General features: G+C 31.4%; 1 protein-coding gene across 1 annotated transcript in view; it reads right to left on the bottom strand.

The window, feature by feature from the left end:
• The window catches only part of LOC146533053 (glutaredoxin domain-containing cysteine-rich protein CG31559-like), a 67,181-nt gene that overhangs the window by 35,014 nt on the left and 7,781 nt on the right, over positions 1-24,386 (bottom strand). The window contains exon 2 of the mRNA XM_085196938.1: positions 7,218-8,837. Within this exon, the coding sequence (XP_085053064.1) occupies positions 7,218-8,660 (1,443 nt within the window). The 5' untranslated portion in view covers positions 8,661-8,837. The remainder of the gene's footprint in view (positions 1-7,217; positions 8,838-24,386) is intronic.

Consider the following 24,386-nt stretch of genomic DNA (forward strand, 5'->3'; position numbering starts at 1 on the left):
GCCTTTATACAACCTTTATAGGTTTTGCCACCAATAACATTTTCTCTTATACATATATCTTCTATGTACAGACAAAATCTTTTACAATTTTATTTTAACTATAGATAACATATTAAATATAAACTAATATTTCGCTTATTAACTGCACAGACAAACCTACATACATACATAAATAATTCGAAAGTAAAAAGCTTAGTTGAGTTTTATTACTATTATTGTAGTTTAGCACCTCTTTATACTCGTAGTCAGTTGAAGTTGTAGTTATGCAAATCACATTTTTAACGTCGAATGAAAGTACTTGTAAATATCAAGGCTGAACTGGGAGTTCCGCAAATATTTATAGAACAGAATATACGAACTAGTATTGTTTACCTTTATAGGTTAAAAGTATTATTTTTTTAAATAACAAATTATGTGTTTATTTTTTGTAAGTTGCAATTATTGCTATATTAGGCTACAGACTTCTTTAAGTAGTTAATTAAGCATGCAACTGTAAATACGACAGGTAGTGGGTTTAATTCCCACTCGGGGAAATTAATTATTTAATATTTACATTTCCTCGTCCTGGTAACGAGGCACGGCAATTGAGTTCCTCCACTCAACACACAATGCCTACCCAAATCGGTGGAAAGTAGAGAACGGACGTGTTTTATTGGGAACGGAGTGTCCTAAGGCAGAGGCCTAGTGTTAAAATACTCTGTTCCGCACTTTTCGCCGAATTCTAAGGGTATTGCATTGCAAGGTGAGTAACTCAACGCCGCGCTTTGTCTCGACATCAGAACAAAGAAAAGGAAATATAAAATATAAATTAAAATTTAATCTTAATATAAATTTAAATATTTTTTTCATTTCCTCGAATGGGATTGAACCCACAACCAGTCGTGTTTACTATCACATTTTGTGCTCTTGCGTCACAAGAGGCTTCACAAAAAAATATTTTTGTATAAAATATTTTATTCGTAACGTACTACTTATTTTCAGTACAACTTTCATTTAAGACCATAATTAAGATAAAACGACTAGGCAACAAGTTATTACCATAAATCATAAATATTTTCATTTTTTGCATACTTTTCGCGAATTTACCTACTTGTGAAAAAGTGTAATTTTGTAGAATATTTTAATTGTTTCTTTTTTTATACTTCAAATACGAAAAGTAATTAATTGTGTACAACAAATAAAAAGTAATTATGTACTTTTTTATTATAAATAAAAAATATATAAAAATAAAAAGTAATAGGCGGAAGCTTATTTATCACTGTGTAAGTCCTTAGGCAAGTGTTCGGAATAAAAATAATTTACTAAATCATAATATTGCTATAGTAATTTATGCATAAATTCTATTTAAATATTGAAATTGAAACGTCCCAGGTTCAGTTCCGGTGATTAAATTAATTAATATTAGTAATCTTGGGTCATTAACTTCAAACTAAGTTAATGTCTAAATTATTTTAATTTATAATTTTTAAAAAGAAAGTGAAATGCGACGTATTACGTCATTTCGAATGCAGACTTTTGGAATAAATTAAGATAACAGTGTACCATGTGTATGATTAATATGCAAACTCGTATAATAATTTTATAATCAAAACTACCTTTTACCTAGTGGTCTCGCCCGCGTGGTCTGGAGGAAATAACAGCTTATTTACGAGTATAAGCCGCTCTCAAGTCTGAGATCGATCTTCAGATGTCATTTTTATTCATAAATTGTATATCCATGAAACAAAAACGACATCTTAAGATCGATCTTAGATTTGAGAGCAATTTATAAAGTCACGTCTCTGGTGACGTCTTTATAATACTCTCGATCATTTTCAAGAAAATTTATATAAACTTAAATTTTATATGATCCACTTTGTATCTTAGATTTTACTTGTAACAAAAGAAATGCTTAAATATCAACAACAACTTATGTGAAATTTAATATTTATATAAAAAAATTACATATCCTAATCGTTGTAACCTTATATTAAAACTTGACTTAAATACTAAGTATTCAACAGCACATTCACTAAAATCCTTTGATATGCTCATTTTATTTGAATCAAAATAGTTTTCGTAATCATGCGCAAAAATGAACCTTGGCCGAATAAAATCATTTCGTATATTACACCTCATCTTTGCGCAATCATTAAGTACGATATAAATTAAATATATCACTAGAGATTTGTTTTGGGTTTACTTGGGAAGTAATGTCCGTGAAGTGGGAATTTGAAATTGGATTAGCTCCTAGTAGTAGTAGAAGAAGACATCGTTCTTAGTTATCCTCATATACAAAAATAATTAGGTGTTATTTGGCGAAGCTCAACGCTGCACTTTGTTCGTGCTCGAAAATAAAAAAAAAATATTAACAAGTGGAATCTTAAACCCATGGACTACTTCAAATTGAGCTCTGTATCCGTTTTAGTACAAAATAAATGAACGAATAATATATTTTCCTTTCAAAAATATACGTATATGAAAATACCAGCATTTAGTTACGTCTCATCACAAGGGAATGACTAAGAGTGTTGTGTGTTAAGAGATCAAACTGACGAAATTAACTTACATTGAAATATATATAAACGACTAATAAATAGTAAATTGTAATATATAGATAATAACTTACACATTCTTTTAAATTCGACGCATTAGTTCCTAAGATTAGCGTATTTAACCAAACAAACATTTTATATTAGTATAGATTTCACGTCATATCCCCACTACCACGCTGGTATTTGAAATCTTATAACTTTCAAAAATCCTTTAAAATGGCTTTAATAGCGCTCTTAAATGACAATTACTATAATTAAATAATATTATTGTTTATGTCCAAGTGAATGTATCAAGTTTTAAAGTTGTTCAAGTATCAAGGTCGTTTAACATACGGAAGGCAAGCTAAAGCTTATGTTACAAATAAATTCGTGATAGTCTCATATAGCAGTATAAAAAATATCATTAATATTCGTTTCATTTACAGTTTATATTGCAAATATAGATCTTCTAATATTTTTAAGGCCGACGTAGAGCCATAACGGCGACGATTGTAGGTTTGATCCCCAGGTTGAACGAGAAAATTGAAATATTAAATAATGAATCCTCTCATGTGGGAATCGAATTCACAACTGTCGTGTTTCTAGTTTCACGCTCGTGCCACTGTTTCGCGATGGCCTCGGACTCATAAATTTATTCAAAGCATATAATCTAACATTAAATTAATATATCTAAATAAAATAAAAACCATTACATGTTAACGAGCAACGACGCGTATAATAACTAGTCTCATTTTACAAATTACATTAAGTTAGAGAAAACTGAGCGTGCTCAGTCGCGTTAGCGTTTACGGATGGGTGGTCTCTCGATCAACGCCTTTGATATGACTATTTTATGAATTATTTTGTATAAATACCTTTAAAGTGGTAGGATATGGGATTTAATGCGGTTGGTCGTGGGTTGAATTCTATCTTGGGGGAATATATGTATTTTCATATTTTTAAAGTGTTATTCTACATTTAGGAAAGAAAAATACTTTAAAAATTACATATGCAAATTCCCATGTAAAGATGATAACAATAAAAGTAATTTTTATAACAATAAAATTTCACATTTTTAAAGCTTCGTTAAAATTACTTTCAAATAGTATATAACGTATTTTTGTATGATTAATAATTTTATTAATGACTTGTCAGTTTTCAAAATACTCAACTCGGTACCAATAAAAGGTCATTTTTATACATATTCCTACGACATTGAAACTCTTATTTAGCTTTCGGGGATTAATTTGCAAATAGTTTCTTTTATTCAATGTCCAGAGTACTTTGAGACAATAGATTATTCAATTTATAATTGAGAGACATTACAATATATGTTTTTATACCTTCACGGTGTATCCCGCATAAAACAAGGTAGGTAGAGGGAGAGGGGCATTCCCCCGAGTGGGAATCAAACCCATATTAAACATACAATTATAAAATTTGATGAACCGAAACGTGATAAATAAACGCGGTGTTTTCACAGGCGTCTTAACGGCTTATTAACACAGTATTAACGCCATATATGGACAAGTAATTGAAGAATAATTTTCTATAACCTGGCAACATTTTTTACTCTTTTAGCAGTAGTTTCTCAACATTATTTCTAGTTCTATTGAATCTCTTCCGTCACCCATCGTGAGATTGTAAAGGAAATGGCACTTTTACTTTAATTGCTTACCAAGAAGTAAATAACGTAAGGGCTATAATTAACCTCGTCATAAGTAGGTTAATTTGATTTCGTTTCTAACATGTTTAATTGAGAATTCTGGTTTTATAATAAAAATTTAATATCAATTAATTTTAGATACGTATTTGGAAATATGTTTAGTGAAATTTAGATATTTATAGATTTCTTATATTCTTGTTATTTATATATATATTCAATTGTATAAAACATGTATAATATCAAAAAACCTATATTTAAAATATAAAAAAATTCAGGTTCAAAGCGCAATAGTCTACATTTTAAGATTATGTAAATATATATAAACACTAAAAACCTGCCACGTGTAAATCGGACTCGTCCACGAAGGGTTCTATACCGTTATTTATATTTGTTGTATGAGCCCCCTTAATTATCTACTTTAGTCCTTTTTTTATTATTTATTGTTACAGTAGGAGAAATACATCACATGTTAAAATTTCAACTTCCAACTATCACAGTTCACGAGGTACAGCCTGGTGACAGACGGACAGAGAGACTGACAGGCAGCGGAGTCTTAGAAATAGAGCCCCATTTTACCCTTTGAGTACGGAATCCTAACTAATAAAGATTAGAACAACCTAATTTTAAGTTAATTGTTATTATATAGTCTTATTACCTAAAAGTTATCTAGATTATGTAATTAATAGTACGTGGTTTCCAAACAAATCCAATATACATAGTTCGTAAAGGAGTTCTCGTGTCACTAAAATAGCATGAAAGATCACGTACTCTGCGCTATACAGTTGAATGGTTGCATAATGCTATTTTGTATGAAAGAAAATATAACATGTTTATACTAAATTGGAATATATTTAAACATATATACGTTTGTTGATCGTTGCCGCCTGCTTCACCGTGGTTATGGGTTCCATCTTCACTCGAATTAAAGATAATAATTAATTAATGACTTTTTTTTAATTTTGTTTCATATTATTTTAACTTGAATATGAACAACTTAGATCTTTTGGTGTACCTTGGTATATGCGGTAAATGGTTAAAGTTAAAAAAATTCAATGTATCATGTGCCGGCGTGACAAGGGTGCAACGATTGTGGGCTCGATTCCCGCTCGAAGAAATTATATACTATTTAATATTTCCATTTCTTCGCTACGGTGTTGAGGAAATACGCGGCGTTGAGTTTCGCCACTCAACACGCAATGTAGATGCCTAGGTTCCCTCTGCCTATCCTGCTATATGCGGGATATATCCCGCACGCTATAGCGTGAACCTAAAAAAATATTATCATAGACCTACATACATTTTAATGCACATATAATATGTAGAAGTTACTTTTTTTCTACATTGAAAATTAAGTGACCACTAACGCTGCTCTTACGTGATCTGTGCCATAATGTCTTTAACTCCTTATCTTTAATTTTTACTTTAGCAACTTTGAAGTAAATTAGTCATACGTAAGTATTATTTTCAATTGGTCTTTTGTTTCCTCAACACCATCCGTTCTTAATCGCAAATATAATTAGCATTTATTATTAAAACATTGCTTGTGCTATTGTTCGGAATATACCATGAAGGTTTGTATTGTAACGTTTCAAAAGAATATCAGAGCTCGTTATACAAATATGGCTTCTGGTTGAAATTCTTATAACAAAAGGAAGTAATCGCAATTTTTTATTGAAAATTGGTAGAATTTGTGTTTTCTTAAGTTTAATATATTCGTACATATATAAATTTCTATTTTATTCGGTACGGTAGGAGGTACATACGAAAGGCCTATAAGGAATAAAGCTTTTGAAGTGAATCCCTTCTGCCTTCCGGTAAGGAAATATGTATAAGATCCAAGTTAATTTGCAATGTAGACATTAACAAGCCAACTTTTAAATTATTATATAAAAAAAATAATAAGTCTTTTTGCCAAGTTCCCTCTACCTACCCTTCTACGTATGTGAATAGCGTGAAGCTAGAAAAATAAATAAATAGTGAAACACCGTATGACTGTAAAGACTCGTAAGAATTGTGGGCTCGTCTCGTGGGAATGGGTTCTTATAAATTCGCTGCACTGCTAAAAGTGCGGTGTTGAGTTCCGCCATTCAATATCTAAAATTTTCAGGGAAAGTGCAGAACACCGAGTTCTTTCTGCCCAGGATAATTTATAGCAAGAGAAACCGCCATACAGCCATAGTAAAATATAATATCTATTGTATACACACATTGTTTAGGTAGTGTTCACATTAATATTGTAATAAACACAACGCGACGTGCTCGCGTGCACTTTCAAACGTTTGACCTCTAAAATCGGTACGTGTATAATGAGTTGCTATGAAACTTTCTGATTTGTAATCTAGCTGGCTTGACACTGGTTTTTTTTTATTTATTTATTGTTTATTTAATAAAAAAATAAATGTAAAAAAGTTAGTTTATGTTTTGAATGTTTAAGTGTGGCTTTCAACCTGTGTCCCCTGCGTTACGTTAATCTAATTTAATTATTATCGTATGTATATTTAATAGAAATATACAATATATATATATATTTATTTAAAAAAATATATATTAGCACTTTTGTAGTGCTATATTATTAGTTCTATGTTATTTGTAGAGTTATGTTTCAATATAATGTTTGTTAAATCTTATAATATATATTTTTTTATTAATCTCCTTTTAATATACTACATTAAATATGTATATCGATTATTTAAAGTGCAGTAATTTATAAGTAAGAATAAAAAAGAAAGATAACAAGTGTATTACTCGTTATCTTATAAGCCCATCGTGAGCCGTTACCTCGTGGTTTCTCATTAACCTGTCCGGGGCAGAGGGCAGCTTGTATTAATTTAGGTCATCACAACTGAATGCACCGATGTTATGGGAATATTACGTTTTATGAAACGGTTTTTTGTTCATTTTCACGTATAAGTTGGAACATATGTTAAATTTTTATAATTTGTCTATTTTAGACTGAATTATTGGGTTCAATTTGAAGAAATAATGTTTAAATTTATTGTTTAAAGCTATACAAGTAAAACATAAAATAGATAGATTACCTTAGTGGTGTTCTGCATTTGTAAAAACGTAGCAATTCCAGCACGAACGCGATTTTTCACACCGCGAATGGTTCCCTTCGAACTTTTTATAGTGGACGGCGCTTCCTCACTTTTATAGTCTTTTATTCCCGCAAAATACTCCATTTCGGAGATATCGTTCCGCGCACACTTATCTTCACTAACACTTTCCACTGACACATCAAATTGTTTTTCGTTAAGGTGAAAATCGTAAAATTTGTCCGTATCAAAATAATGGCTGCTATAACAAATGTTCTCTTCCTTCATTTTGTCTGTCAATTTTCTTTCTTCGTAGGTGCTCTCGCTAATGATGGGCGTCTTCGCAGCAGTTGCTGGTAACGGGTCCACACTGTTTTTCTTCACCTCACTATTAAGTTGGGAAACAAGACGGAACGACGTGAGTTGGGCGCTTTCTTCCGATAAATTTACATTTTCATTAATATTCTGTATCACTTCCCCATTCTGGTCGTTCTCCTCACTTTCGGTTTCGGTGTCGACGGTAGTGAGTTTCGCTGAACGATCTCTAATGTCTTGCAGGAGACCTTGCGGTAGAAAGCTGCCGTCTTTATTGTTCGCTTTGGCTAGCGCTTGCTCGGAAGACTGTTTCTTTTCTTTTTTACTCGCGTCGTCGCTGTGACTTTCGTCGGCGTGCACGCTTCCATTTAGTTCGCTACTATTTAATGAGTCACACGATATGTTAGAATCGTTATCTTCGAAATCGACCTCGCTTTGATTTCTTGACTGACTAATTACCGTAACAGATACGGCTTTCTTTGCGGAATTTGACTTTAATGTTTTCTTTTTTGGTAGCGGCGGTGGTGTGCCGTCGAGGTCGCTGCACGTTCCTGAGTCCAGCGTGTCGCTCGGAGAGCACTGCCCACTTGACATGACAATATTTGACATTGTGTTCACGTACGAGTTACAGTAAATGTAGGGCGGCTTATCCACTTTAGACAGATCGTCATTTTCTATAATTTTCGGCTGATTTTCCTCAACGTTCAATCTGACCAAGCTGCTATTTTTCTTGTTGGTTTCCGTTAACTTGAAAGTGTCAAAATCGACATCGCTTTTGAGATGAACGCTCGATATCTTCGGCGCTTTCGGCTTATCGGTATCCGTGTTTATTCTGATGGTAACGACATGTGGTCCGTTTGAGAGTGCGTCTGTGGTAGGAGTGCTCGCAGGTCGCTCCGGCTGGGTCGCCGCGAGATATACCGTTGTTGCTGGTGTTTTAGAATTAAGGACAAGAGAGTGCATCGAACTTAGTGAGTCCATATCCGACCGGCTATCGAATCCATTCACTCTAAGGCCAGTATCATCGCTAGTTATTTGCGTAAAAGTGGTCGATCCAGTAATTTGCTTCACTTGTGCGGCGAGCGCGGGCACGTACTCTAGATTGGGTCGCGTGGTCAGCTCCTCCATCATGGTGCTGGTTAATGAATTGGCATAATTGAGTAACGGTACCTCGATTGTTACTTATTCTAGACAGGTGTACCGGCTTAGATTGTTGTGGATGTGTACGGCATAATGGTTCCGGTCGCGATTCAGTCTAGGCCAGTAATCAGCACGAATGACCCGTATTGTTCTATTATGTTTGTTTACCTGAAAGAAATATAACAATGATTAATGAAATAGAAAATGTTTCTTTTTAAAACTAATTATAATACGTGATTATGGGTACATTACCCAATAAATATTTTGCATTTCCATTGATCACCAATGTAAATCGTTATGGACAGTAAAATATTAAGTTTGTAATTAAATAAAAATTGTAAATTAATGAATAAATAAAATTTATTGGCCAGTGGTCGTGGGTTCGATCCCCATTCGAAGAAATGAAATATTTATTTAAATTTATATTTTTATATCTTACTTAGATCTGGTATCAACGCAAGCGCGGCGTTGTGTTCTGCCACTCAACACGCAATGTTTCCAGAATTCGACGCTAAATGGAGAACGGAGTGTATTAACACTATATAATATAATTTTGGGAGTTATATCTTTATGCTACCCTACATTCCACATGGAATCTACAAGCCAAATTTCAGCGTTCTACGCCGCGGTGATCCTGCTGTTTGTTTGTCAGTCACTCAGTGACGGAATAATTTTTTATATACAGATTTAATATCTATTTTGCGATGTTTTTACGAACAATTGTATAATTTCCATTAATTTACATAATATCGCCATTTTTCATTGTGCAGCTTAAACATGCAAAATGCGCTAATTTGTGAAAGGCTTAAAGTGGTATTACGCAATGTTTTAACTTCAATACAATAGGAACCAAATACAAAATAGTAGAAACAGTTATATATTTTTATATAATCACCGTTGTGGATTAGTGGAAGAGTACACGCAACGGAAGAAGGTTTGATTTAAGGCGAAATTTATAAAAATGTTTCTTTTATTTTTAACCGACTTCTGTAAGAAAAGGAGGTTATCAATTCGACTGTATTTTTTTTTTTTTTTTATTTTTTATTTTTTTTTATTATTTTTTTTTTTATGTTTGTTACCTCATAACTTTTAACTGGGTGGACCGATTTTGATAATTTTTTTTTTATTTGAAAGGTATAGCTTCCCGAATGGTCCCATTTTTTTTTGGTCCATGTCTGACAATGGTATCCATGAGAAAATCACATAAGTCTTAAATTTGCATTATGCATGTGCGCGACTAATAGCCGAATAACTCTATGTCGCGCCAACCGATTTTGATGATTCTTTTTTTATTTGAAAGGATACACGTCAAGGATAATTTGGTGAAAGTTTGGTTAGGTTTCGATAATGAAATCCGGAGAAAATTGAGAAAGTTTGTTTTTTTTGGTCAAAAATTAATTATACTGTAATAGTTACAAGCAAAAACTTTTTAAATTTATGTCAGAAGTGAGATTCCTGATCGTTGCATTTCTTTTCAACCAATCTCAAAAAAGAGGATGTTCTCATTTTCAACCAACTTCAAAAAAGGGAGATTCCGAATTCACCCGAATACTTTTTATGTTTGTTCTTGTCAATATACCAAAATGTAACTTTGCACAAAAATAATAGCTAATTAAATGAAGTTTTACATAGAACAATCACAACCACTCGTTGACAACCACTACCACCACCATCACCACTCGTTCATGAAGCATCATTTTAAGATCTACCCATCACTAAAAATCGTAAAATAAATTAATTTTTAACAAAAACAAAAACCGACTTCTAACAACGAACTAAAAAGTGAAAAATAATTATATAAAGATTTTATAATTTTGAAGTCGGTGTCAAGCTAATGCTACAACACCCTTACTACAATATCTAATTACTAAGCCTGTTTATTTTACTTGGCACCGACTTCAAAATTATAAAATCTTTATATAATTATTTTTCACTTTTTAGTTCGTTGTTAGAAGTCGGTTTTTGTTTTTGTTAAAAATTAATTTATTCTCTAGTCTTGTGCCAAAGTTACTATGAATTCTGATACAAATAAGAAAAAAGTGCATTTAAGGAATTTTATTATTTCATTTTACTTAATATTTTTAGATGGAATGTTTCCTAAAGCAAAGAATATCACTTCAAGCAAATGTATATTATACCAAATTCTAGAGACATTGTGTGTTGAGTGGCAGAACTCAACGCCGCGTTTTGCCTCGACACAAGAGCGAAGAAATTAAAATATATTTTTTCCTTGAGTGAGAATTGAACCCACAAACTGTCGTGCTTTAAAGTCACACGCTTTTGTATCTTAATAATATCTAATGATAAAAATATGAAAATACTAAAGAAATAATAGGAATTTGATGTACAGACAGACTACTATACTAGGGAAATGCAACTAACTATTATTTAATAACAAAAATATACGTTGAAATGCATTATGTAAATGTCGAGGAAATGTGCTTTTCTAATAATCGTATACGCGCGTGCATTATCACCAATAGGTACCTACATGTAGTTGGTGACTTTCTAAATTATTTATGTTTAAAGTTAAAAAAAATGTTCAGCTTCACGCTGTATTCCGCATACAGAGGGGACCTAGTGCTAAGATACTCTGTTCCCTATTTTCCACCGAATTTTCAAGGCATTGTGCATTGAGTAGTGGAACTCAACGCCTAAGGTTTGGCCAAGAAAAAAAAAATCATTTCTCCGTGCGGGAAGCGAATCCACAACTGTTGCCCTTGCAGTCCCATGTTATAAGGACTAGCATAAGCTATTCGCGATATTTTGAATTCTTGTTGGTATTTGTTATTTATTTTGTAGCATTCGGTCCAGGTTGTAATTTGATAAAAAAATATATTTTCACAATTTTGAAATGATGGGCTTTATTTCACAAATCCAGACCGAATACATACATTTGCTATAATATATTTTAGCTCGTATCTCTCGTTGACAGAAGGCACACGACGAGTTTGACGGACGGACGTAACCATTAATAGATTTTGTAAGCGTTTGTATAGCGTTGCGTCAAACCTCGTAATACTTACCATGGAATAAATTCTCATTACATCGCCATGACGGTTGAGCAATTGTTTGTTATAATGTATTTGTATATAGAATAGAGTGACAGTTACCTATTTCTTTTATTATTTTATCGTCGAAAATTCAGCCTGGCCTATTTACTTACTTAAATTTGTCTACAGTGCCTTAGGTTTTTTTTAGATATTTAAAATGTCCTAATGAAATAGAAAATAATGATATATTTTCATTAAAATTATGTTCTGCACATCCACCAAGATTTTAAAAAAAACCTTAAATTTGAATCAATCACTAATAGTAGTAACCGTGATGGTTGACAGTTCGATGCCCATGTAAAGGAATGAATTATTTTCGCTTCCTCGTTCTGGTAAACAGATCGACCTTGAGCCACACCAACCAACATCCCACATCCCAAAAACTGGGCAGAAAGTGGGAAATGTACTCCATTTCCCACTTTCTTAACGATATAAGTAGAGATACCCTAATAATATCTTTTAGAGTTAATAGATATCTGTATATATACTACGCTACTGTGAAAATATATAAAAGGAGCAAAAATATTTTATAATAATCTATATTATTTAAATTATTAACAAACATTGAATACTAAGGAAATAAAATTGTTAATCAGAACAAAACACTTTCAAAACTTAGAATCGGATCCAATCGATTTGAAAATGATATTACGCGATTAATTGGTATCTAGTTCACGCGGGCTAACTCTGTTCTTGAGATATTGGTCGATATTTATATAAAAAAAAGTTTTGATTAGAAAATTAAGTCTTTAAATATTTTTATTGCTCTTCTATTATATTTTTTGCTTTTTAAATTAAGAATTAATTATTATATTTGATAGTATAAAGCTGAAGAGTTTGTTTGGTTAAGCGCACTTATCTCGGGAATTGTTAGTTCGAAAGGAAAAATATTTTTTGTATTGAATAGTCACATGTCATGTGTCGAACACAACTCTGGGTTATATATCTATTGCATTACGACGAGACAAAATCGAAAAAGCTAGTTAAATTAACTTTTTTTTTAAATTAGCTTTTTTTTTAACTTGACGCAGTAGCCCGAATAAAAGAAGATAGACAGAAGGAATCTAGGGACCTGGTATTGAGACACTCCGTTCCTATTAAGTCACTTCCGTTCCCGCACTTTCCGCTGAATTCTTGAGGCATTGCGCGATGAGTATTAATCTACTTTCTATCTGTTTTAGTAACATTCTCCAGTCTCAAGTATGCAAGTACCTTTTGTTAGCAGAACCTAAAGCCAGAGCTAATTATTTTGTTTAAAAAAGTTCAGAAGTTGGAAACCTAGAAACGACTTTCATTTGTTTTCATTTCATTCATAAACCTAACATAAATTAAAATTAATAGGCCTTATGTATAGATTTTCTCACACATTCCTTGTCAATACATTGTACAGTAAAATAGAAGATTTAATGATAGTATACCTTATGTAGGATACTGTTTTATAGCGAAAATACTAAAGAATTTTTTGGTCGTTAAGTAAAAGTAAAAGTTTAATGTTAAATGTCAACGCGGAATCGCTCATAAATCATAGCATGAGTATATTTTGAAAGAAAAGCTCAACCATTAAAATTGTCATTAAAACTTTTGTGTATAGAAGTGAAAATGTTTTTAGTGTTTTGTTTTTGTTTATGAATAGTTTGGTCTTTTGATCTTTAAATAATATTTCACCTTTTTCCGCAACAACTGAGGCCTGAGTTTAAATATTTACATCAAATATTTATTTTAAAAGATAAATTTATTTACTTTTTTAGCTTTGTTATAGTATTTTCAATGAAATTTGAACATCTTATCTCATAAGTGTTATCAGCCATACATATTTCAACTAAGTTACCGCTGAGTTAACTTGCATACAAAATACATATAAAAAATATAAAGTAACAAGGTGTGACAAGAAATGTATCGTGACTCTCGATAATATCATTCTAAATCAGAATACGAAACTGTTACGGCGATTTTACTTGTTTTTATTCACTTGTTCTATATAGCTTTTTCTTTAAATATTTCTTATGCTACAAACATTTAAATTTTGAAGTCAATATTTTGAATTGTACAAAATAAAATGAAAGCGGACTAGAGGGAAAGATCACTAAGCTGACTGTACCATAGCTGCAAAATGAGAGAAATATGTAAAACAAAAAAAAAACATTTGTCGGTAGGTAAAACTAAGAAACTGAAGATAATTATGCATAGAAAAAGGCAGCCAATACATTAAAACTCTTAAATAATATATCTATATATAATTATTTCTTATTTCTAAACGTAATTAAGCTACCACAAAAAATATAATTAATAATAATCTAAAAAAAAAGATATAATAAGAAAAAGTTATAAAAAAATTGCTAAGTAAAACTAAAAACCCACCCGGCAGGTGTCTTTCCAAAACACTTAGTTACAATAATTTAATTAATGTATTACACAACTCAATTATCATATAAACATTTCAAACTAATTTGATTATATAATATAGAAATGTAGTAATCAAAATTATACATACATTATATATACATAAAAAACGTTAAATAAACCGTGGGTGTGCTTCGTTCTAGTTCACTAATCTTGTTTTAGTTATTAATACTTATGTATAAACATGTAATTTCATTAAATTAATTTTTAAAATTATTATTTTTTAATTAATTATCTATATGTTGGGATATTTTATTTGGTCATTTGGCGATGGAAATATAATGATTAGTATTGAATAATATTATATTACGTTAACGTGGGCGAAGGTTTTAGTTAACCCTGTGGTTTAAATCTCATGCGAAGTAACATTTTTTTTTTCTGCGGCTATATGCCGTATATAGGTAGGGTAGGAGGGGGAACCTATTATGTTTTAGCTTGTATTGTTCTGTTTTAATCAATAAAGGACTTGTTTTCACTTTGATTTGCTCTTTCTCCAGAACCATATTCTAAAACTCAAGCAAGTAAAATCTAAGTAAATATAGTGTTAAATACTATGCATAATAAAACCTCTAATGGATATAATTAATATTAATTAATGAGTAAATAGAAAAATATTTAAAAATTGCAACATCGGCCATAATGCAAAAATCTGCCTAGTTCATTGGTTCCTGTTTTAATTACGCGTAAGGTTATAGGAATGTCGTTAGGTATTATAAGCTTCTTATAATTGCCTTAATCGTTAATGTTTTTATATTCATATTCATGTATGTATAATTGTATACAGTTGGCTGGTTTATTTAAATAAAAATGGACAATCGTGTAACAAGAAATAATAGTAGGAATAATTTGAATAGCTAGCATAGCTAGCTCTGGTAATAAGACAAAGAATGAAGTTAAGTTCTGGCTCTAAATACGTAATGTCTAGAAAATTGCCCGGAAAGTGAGTAACGGGATGTCTTAACTAACTAATGTCTTATTAGCTTGATCAGGTTCCCTCTGCCTACCTTGTTATATTCAGATATAGCTAACACTAAAAAATATCGTCAAGTTAACTTAGAGGTCCTCTGACAGTCGAAAATATGATATTTAATTTTTTAGCTTCAAGCTGTATTTTACAGCTGGGTAGGTAGAAGGAACCCGGGAACTTTCCGCCGAATTCTGGACACATTTTGTGTTGAGTTGCGAAGCTCAACGCCGTGCTTAGCCAATAAATCTTTTAAAAAATGTGACGAACGTAGGTCTAATACAGCAATAGTAATATAATGCTAACTCACTGCAATACAATAGTTGAAATATTTCTGATTTATTTTAACACTATAACCGTAACTTTAACCTAAGTACCCGAACGGATATCAAACCAGCTACCACCTAAAGGAAATGCACTGGATTATTCACAAAATGTCAAACTTGAGCAATGCGATAGCAAAATTTCACAGGATCATCCCAAATTGGAATGTGGGCCAGATAACCAAGACGTGATATTTGGACAGCCTCAATATTTTGTTAGTATTGCAAGATTAGAGGCGTCACGTCACTTTGATCTATCGATATAGTGTAAATATTTTGTAAGTATCGCGTAGATTATGTAAAAATGTTGTGTATTTGTGCGATTTAACAATTCAAGTCGAATTATGCGGAAGTCGTAGATTTGATTGTAAAATGTTTTGTTTGTTTAACAGCATGCCCTAATCTATTTGAAAATACTATTAGTTCTATTCAATACTTGGAAACGTTTTATAAAAGTTATAAGTCCGGAATCTCGCACAATTCTCACAAATGCCTAAAGATAGCTATTCTTAACTGGTAAGAGAATGAACTCAACATGTAAAAGCTCCAGAATTTGACAGAAAGTGTTGAGCGGAGTGTCTTAACACTTTATGTCATTCGGTTATTAGAAGCCCATCATCAGTAAAAGATCCCTTCACAGATGATGATGAGCTCAAAAACATATACATATTTCTTCTTAATGTTTCGTTAACATCTAGTTCTAGATGCTAATGTCTTTATGATTATTTCGATGATAATCATCACGACCTTTCATTATATCCGATCCCGACATTTAGAACCAAAAGTCACGCTGTCAAGGTCGAACGGAGACGCTTGCCTGACGCGTGTTCCACCACTTAATGCCTAATAGATATCCGCGTTGATGACAAATTGTGAATTATGTTTTCTTATTAAAATAATAAATTGAATGTTTGTATTGGATTGGATTTGGATTCAAAGGGCGCAGGACCGGACGGATTGGCGAGCATTAGGGGAGGCCTATGTCCAGCAGTGGACTTTAAAAGGCTGATGAATGGATGGATTGTACAGGATTCTAAGTCTATTATGGCTCAGTGGATGTTAAATTATTTTTTGATGAAATAGTGTAACTGAGTGTCTGAATGTGGTCATAAATACAATATGAGTTGGATCAAGTTGTCATACATAGATACGTATCGAATATTCGAATCGTACTTTATTTTATTCATAAATTTCTCTTCTAACGTATAAAAAGTATTTTGAAAATAAAACGTAGTTAAATGCCAATCTTAACATATCATTCAAGTTTCGACGGATGGACAGACAGATTGAGTCTCGTTTAACCTGTTTCTATATATAGATAAAAAGCTAGTGAGTTTCTCTAATAAGTCACATTCTAAAAACAAAACCGATCTATGAAGTTTTGTTATACAGTGAATGTACGAAAGAAAAATCTAGTTATTATTAGCAGGCAGAGGGAACTTAGTGTTAGGACACTCCGTTCCACACTGTCCATCGATTTTTCGAGATATTACGTATTAAATGGCCGAACCTATCGCTTCGCGTTTCGTTTACCAGAATAGGAAAATTAAAATAAATAGTATTTATATTACTTTAAATATTAAAAAAAAAACTATAGTTATCTGTTAAAAACAAAAGCACCGTAAGATATTATAAATTAAAACATATCTATGAATGAAAACCGCATCTCAAGATCGATCTCAGACCTGAGAGCGATTTATAAATACGGTCTTAAGTATCATTAAAATAGCTTGCAACACTACAAGTTTATTGGTCAATCAACCACACATATCATTCTAGCCCTTTCTACTAAGTAATAATCTAAATCATTATCATCAGAAACATATATTTAAATATAATTTATATGTAAATGATGTATATTTGATGTTATTTTAAGGTTATTACGTGTTACATAAAATCGCAAGGACAAACGCATATCATTACAAAGCTATAAACGCGAGGTGAACATAAATTGACAAATTAGGTATATGTTTTAACATAAATCTGTATTCTAATATATATAGAATAAGTTATTTTAATAAATAGTGGGTTTTGCCACAAAAAACCTCTAATATGTTTCTTTTACAATTATAATATACCTAAGGCCTATTATTCTATAGCTATAGCTAAAATAAGTGATACCAACACACATATATTAAAGCTAATAAACTAAAAGATTATCATAACTTGAAGCTTAGTTCGTAAGGTATCTCAGTATTCTGTATCGCATAACACGTTATGTAATATGTATTATATTAAGAATAAAAATTTATTAGTTTCAAGTTTATTAACCTTTAGAAAAGTGATGTGACTATATATTATACATGTATGAAAATAATAATTTTAATTATTTTATTCATATAATTTTAAATAATTTAAACGTTCGGGAGGTAGCCTCAAGAAGGTATAGGCAGATAAGACACTTTTTTTCTATATAATTATAGTATAGAGTAAAAGATATATGATATATATTTTTTTATTTTTAAGGCCAAAGTGTAGACTTTGGTTGCCATTTCCAGGGACTGCTCCGAGTTCCTCTGGATTTAACGCGAGAGGCTCTAGCTCGCATGGAAAGCTAAGGAGTTGTTTCTTTATGTGTGTGTCTACATATGATATACAAATGTAAGTATACTTAAGCCTAGGCATATAATATACTTAAACCTATTTTGTAAATATTTAAGTCTAGAGGTCCGGGTTAAATCGATTGTAGAATTAACACACGATTTATATCGATTAATACAATAAAAAGAATAAAAGAAACATTTATTTAACCTAATTGTATCACGAACTACAACTAATTTTAGTTCAATCGAAATTCATTTAATCAATTAATCCAATTTATTTACAAGAAAAATAATCGAATGTACTCGTAGACCTTTTTATGAAACGTGTTTGATTTGTCCTTTAAAATACGTTAAAAGTAGTTTAATATTTAAATATATTCTGCTGTTATTGTTTTAGTATGTTTTTTAAAGAACCGATTTGAATAAAAAATATCATATAAATTTTGCACAAAAAGGGAATATTATGTACTAATAGTTTTTATTTAAATAATATTTTGGATTTGACCTAAACTACACGAAATAATTTTCACAATATTATGAGATGATGTGGAATCCATATCATTCACACCTCTGTATATTATATTGATATGACAAGCTGAAGAAAGGAATCAAAAGTCAAAAAACTGGTCAAGTGCGAAACGGACTTGCCCACCGACGGTTCTGTATCAATTACAGGATTATAGGGAAGTACAATTTATAAATGTTGGAGAACTTAAGATTACTTATAGGTTTTGTTAAAAAAATTTTTATAGGTTTTGGTTATACAAAATGTATGTTTTTAATACGTTAACTTAGAAGTTTTATTTATCTGTGTTCTACGGAACTGTAGACTCGACTATTTCATATCAATCTGATACCTTCACATGTTGTAGAATTAAATGTTCTTGATAAACGGACAGACAGAGATACCAACATTTAGAATATAAATTGGTCCTATTTATTCCTAGACGAAATTTTTTTGAGGTACGGAACCCTAAAACTGGAATAAATAATAATATATTATTTATGCGTGTAATCATGTCCTAGAGACTGGACCTTGCTCTCAGCCTTCACCAACAGAACTAGTTTAGAGGTTTATTTTCTAAATGTTTTAGCAGAGACGCTTCTAGTAGATCTCTTTTCCTTAAATGGCATGTTGTTAAGTATATATTTTATATCTCACACTTATTTATTTTTAGCTTCACGCTATATACCGCATATAGCAGAGTAGGCAGAGGGAAACTAGAGTTAACACACTCTGTTCCTCATTTTTCTCATAATTTTCGTGGAATAGTGTTGAGTGACGTTTGGTTGACTCTACGCAGCGCTTACCATAGCGAGAAAATGAAAGTAATTCACCTCCCCAAGTGGGAACGAACCTACAACCGTCACGTTTAATCCGGCGCTGTACCGCTGCGCCAATACGGCCTTGAATTATATAATATTTTACCATTTTCTAGTACATACGAAATTAAATATCAATTATTTTTAATAACTAGCTAGCATCAAAGCGAATTAAGTATAGAAATGTTTATACCGTACTTGATGTATATCGGGTTAGGCGCGTACCGGTTGTGTGTACCGTTCGCTAGAGCAGTTACAACTGTCGCAATGTAAAAAATGGTATGTCATTAAAATTTAAGTAGCCATTATTTTGTACGACAGTTTTATTTTATTTCAAATGAAATAACTTATTTATTTATATGTGATGAAGCAAATATTATGAAAGGATAGACTGAATTATTGCTTTATAATGTTAGATGCAGAGTTAAGTTCCGCGATTTAACACACGATGTCCCGAATATGGATGTGTCTTAACGCTAGGTTTCTCTTTAACTCTGTTTTGCTCTATTATATGCGGGATAAAGCGTGAAGCAGCAAATTATATTAGGTAGATTTTCTGTCTTAGTGCCTACACTCTCTAACAATCCAAATTTCAACTAGTAGCCAGTCCAGCAGTAGTTTCGTCTTTGCATTGTCTATGAGTCACTAGTCAGTAATGGAAGAGCTTTGTATGCATGGACAGATTAATATAATATATATTGATACTACGATACGAGTACTATTTAAATGAAATAGGATTTCGAAATAAAATATTATCATTTCATAACTTCCACCTGTTTTATACACAAATAGGTTATTTTTCATCACATTCCTATAATTAATTGAAGACAACTTACTTTAAATCACCAATTAAGTTTAGTTTATTTGGTCATTTATGTATTTTATAGGCTGACAGTTGGCCACGGCGACGATGGTGGAATTATAATGAAATATTACCTTTCTATAATATATTTCTTTATGTAATCTGATGCGTAGTCAAATGCAGCAATTCTAACATAATTTATGATTATTTATATGTTTATTAATACTTAAGGTACCTTTTATTAAAGAATAACGAAGAATTTTAATATTATTAAAATATGCTTTTTATAGAGGATTTTTGTGAATAAGTATTTATTATCATTTTTTATATTATACTAAAAAATGAGGCTCGTTAGACTGAAAACGTTTGTGGGTTCGATTTCTCTCTCGAGGTCTGAGTCCTTAAATTATTTTAATTTCCCCCTTCTGTTAAAAAAGCTTAGCATAGAGTTTAGTCACTAAACAGGCGAGAAGTGTCTTATTGTTCTGTCTGCCTATCCTGCTATGCGGAAAAGGCTTAAAACTATTCTGCCCTGTTTCTAAAAAATATATTAAAAAAATATTTCTGTACCCAGCAAAAGCTAATCAAGGCCAATATTTCTATGACAATTAAATTGAAAACTTTACTACAGTCACTATCGTTTATTTTGAAGTAAGTATCATAAATGTGGTCTCTATACTATAAGCTTGGCTGGAAAGTAAACGTTTATTGACGAAGTTATTAGCAGTAGCGTCACGTACTGCTTTCATCAACTATGACCGATTTGTGAATGTATACCACCGTCTGTGCTATATGCTCTATAATAATGTATAGTTCATATCTTCTTTTTTTTTTACAGCTAGTTAAAACATAATAAACATAATAAACATATTTTTTTTTTTGCTTTCTACCTAGTGTTGACTCTCCGTTCTCCGTACAGCGGCCAATTGAAATGAAATAGTAAAATAATTTATAGAGTTAATCTTAATTGAGCATAAAGAAATATTAAGAAAATGTTAATTAAATTTAACTTTGTATTAATTTAGTACTAAACCAACAGTAATATGATATTCAGTAGTATGTATATGTAATATTTGGTATTATATTGAAATACTAAATTTAAAGAATATATAAAATTTTAAATAGAAAGAAATATATTTTTTGATCTTTATTTATCTTCCTTTTTGAACATCCAAAGTGAAGGGTCATATTACCAGATAAGTGCGAATTCTTGAAACAGCAAGTGTGATATCAAATATTGGAGATGACGTAAGTAAGCGAACTGAGTTCTAAGTTATATTATCTTTATTGTTAATCTTAATTTAGAAATGACTAAGACTCAAGAACTTTGTTGTATTTGAGTATCTTGTTGCTAGGATTAATGTTAATGGAGAAACAAGTAATTACATGACTTTTTTGATCCTTTTACTAATTATTAAGATAGAAGATCGAAGATTATATTTTAAACACTTTTCGATATTATATCATACATATCCAATCTTATTATATTTATTCTAATTATTTTAATTTAGGCCCGCCGTGGCGCAGGGGTACTAGCAAGCAGCTGTAAACGCAACAGGTTGTAGGTTCGTTTCCACTTGAAAAATGAAAGGCATATTTAATATTTTCATTTCCTCGTTCTGTTAACGATGCAAAGTGCTGCATTGTGTACCTCACTGCAAAGTGGGGAATGGAAGTGTTTTAATGGGAACGAAGTCTTAACACTAGGTTCCCAGGTTCCCCCTGTCTACGTTGCTAAGCACAGGACTAAAGCGTAAAGCTAATTTATAGAAAGTTGCAAATATAAAATCTACTGCTCATCGACACGTAAAGAACTATTCAAGCTGCATTGATTAGTGACTCACGATGTCACTTCTTTCCTTGGAAGGTTTAACATAGTAAATTGAATACACAAATTTAATCTTTATTTATTTAGAAACAAGGTTTAATTTACATTATTAAGGTTTGACAATAAATTTAATTTGTAAGGTATACGCATGACAATATCCTGCAACGTATGGCTGTCTCAGGTAGCACTTCCGGTTTGGACAATGCGAGAAATTTAACTCTTAAATTTATTATTACATTTTATGTGAATTACCTATTAGGCTAACGAAGCAAATATCCAAAATATTTTTTAGTTTAAAATATGAGTTCCACCTCGGTAGGTCGATCGATACGAGCATTCGGTGGAAAGTGCGAGAGTCTGAATAGGAACGAAGTAATTTGACACTACGTTCCCTGGTATCCTCTGCCTCCCCTGCTATCCGTGTGATACAGCGTGAGTGTAAAAAAAAAAATAATAATCCCAGCTCGTTTCACATAATCTTATAACTTAAGCTCACTAAACCTCACTACACCATATTAAAAAAAATCATAAATACGAATTTCTACCCATTACAGCCTCAAATGGTTTCTTTAATATTTTACAAACATTTATAGCCGATCCCATACAAATCATTGCATGTCATTTACCAATGAAGCCAAGATTTATCTACTTTCACTTCAAAATCTGAAGGCATTCGGAACAAGAAATCGATATCGATATCGATATTATACAACTGGCTGTCCAAGACATTAATGCTGTTCGTAATTTCGTCTCATTAGCATGATCGGTTGAGCGTCAAGTAATAATTGATCGTAAATAATAATATTATTATATGTTTTATTATGAAAGTTTATATATTATACTGATATATGGAAAGGCAAAGCTTTCACATTTTAACTATTAAAATCGTTTATTGTTTATGGTTGTTTAGTTTTTTTTAGAGATACGCGAATATTTTGACACCTTTAATTATTCTGTCTAATATTGAGTCCAAAGAAGAATCAAGACTTCAAGAGAAGAATTGAGAAAAAAGTTTACATATAAAAAAATATCCTGGTAACATTCTATTTTTTGTAATTTTAAACACGACAGCAAAAAAAAAAAATTAAAATTTAAACTATAGATATAAACATATGCATAGGTCTAGTTGTCACAAGGCTAAGGCTGTAAATAATACCTACATATGCATATAATATAACGCTGTCACGCCAATAAATTGATTGTTGATATAAAATAAGTTATTTTAATTGATTTTTTAATATAAACTATTACGATTATATCATCGGCCTTGTAAAGTCGTGATTAGTTCTGACGGGTGGTTACGGATATGTTCACTTCGTTACATACAAAATGCTTGAGATCATTATAAAGAGACCTAATGGTGAAGTATCATAATTTGACAATGATAACAGGTTTGATATTGGTATACATGATATCATTTACGTTAATAAATTAACTGGATATTTTAGTATCTAAAACTGGTATGAAACTTTTGTAGCACGGAGGGAGAGTTGGTTCGATTCTCACTTGAGGAAATGAATTATTCCGTATCCTCGCTCTGGTAACACGACAAAAACTCGGCGACGTTGTGCTCAAACATTAAACAAGTAATGTCACAAAAATTAGATAGAAAGTTGGCAACAGAGTTGAGAGGAGAACACTAGGTTCGCTCTATCCATTGTTGAGTATACGCAAAATACAGCATAAAGCTGAAAAACAAAAGATAAAAATACTGGTATTCATACACTTAAGAAAGATATATTTGAAATTGTTTGTTTTGTGTTTTAAATAATTGTTACAGTCAATATTTTTGCACAACTTCAAGTATTTTTTTTAATATCAGTAGATTCGTTATATAATTATAACGAATTATCATTAGTAATAATTGAATTTGAATCGTATATTGTATATTTTATTTTATTTTTTTATCTGGACAAATATCAATTTTAAAATTACTCTAAGTAAGCAGTTTACTAAAAACATTAAAAAAAAAACTCAATAGTGATTTTAATAAGCATAACAATATTGCATAGTAGGTATAATTTTTTTTTCAAAGAGGTGTATTTAATTGTGGCAAAAACCGATACCGTAACAACGCGATCATTGAACCGTGGACAAAGCCGAAATTTATTCAGACATTCGCTGACAAGACAAACTCTATTACAATTAGCTTTTACCTGCGGCTTGGGAAAATAGTGTTTAAACACTCTGTTTTCGTTAATACACCTTCGTTCCCCACTTATCGCCAAGGTTGGAGGCATAGCGTGACGAGTTGCGCAGTTCAACGCCGCGAGGAAATGAAAATATTAACTATTTATTTACCTCGAGCGGGTATGGAACCCACTTTCCACGTAATCTCTTTCTACGCTGAAGACGTTTCTGCTTTTTTTCCTTCTAATGGGAATTGAATCCACAACTATCGTGTGCATATTCAGATTCCTCTTAGATTAGCCATAAAAACATCAAAAAATATATAAGATATAGAAGTTTATAAATGAGAAA

The sequence above is a fragment of the Heliconius melpomene genome, chromosome 13 (genome assembly GCF_056956725.1).
Source record: "Heliconius melpomene rosina isolate 202511_hmr_F chromosome 13, ASM5695672v1, whole genome shotgun sequence".
NCBI classification, from domain to species: Eukaryota; Metazoa; Arthropoda; class Insecta; order Lepidoptera; family Nymphalidae; genus Heliconius; species Heliconius melpomene.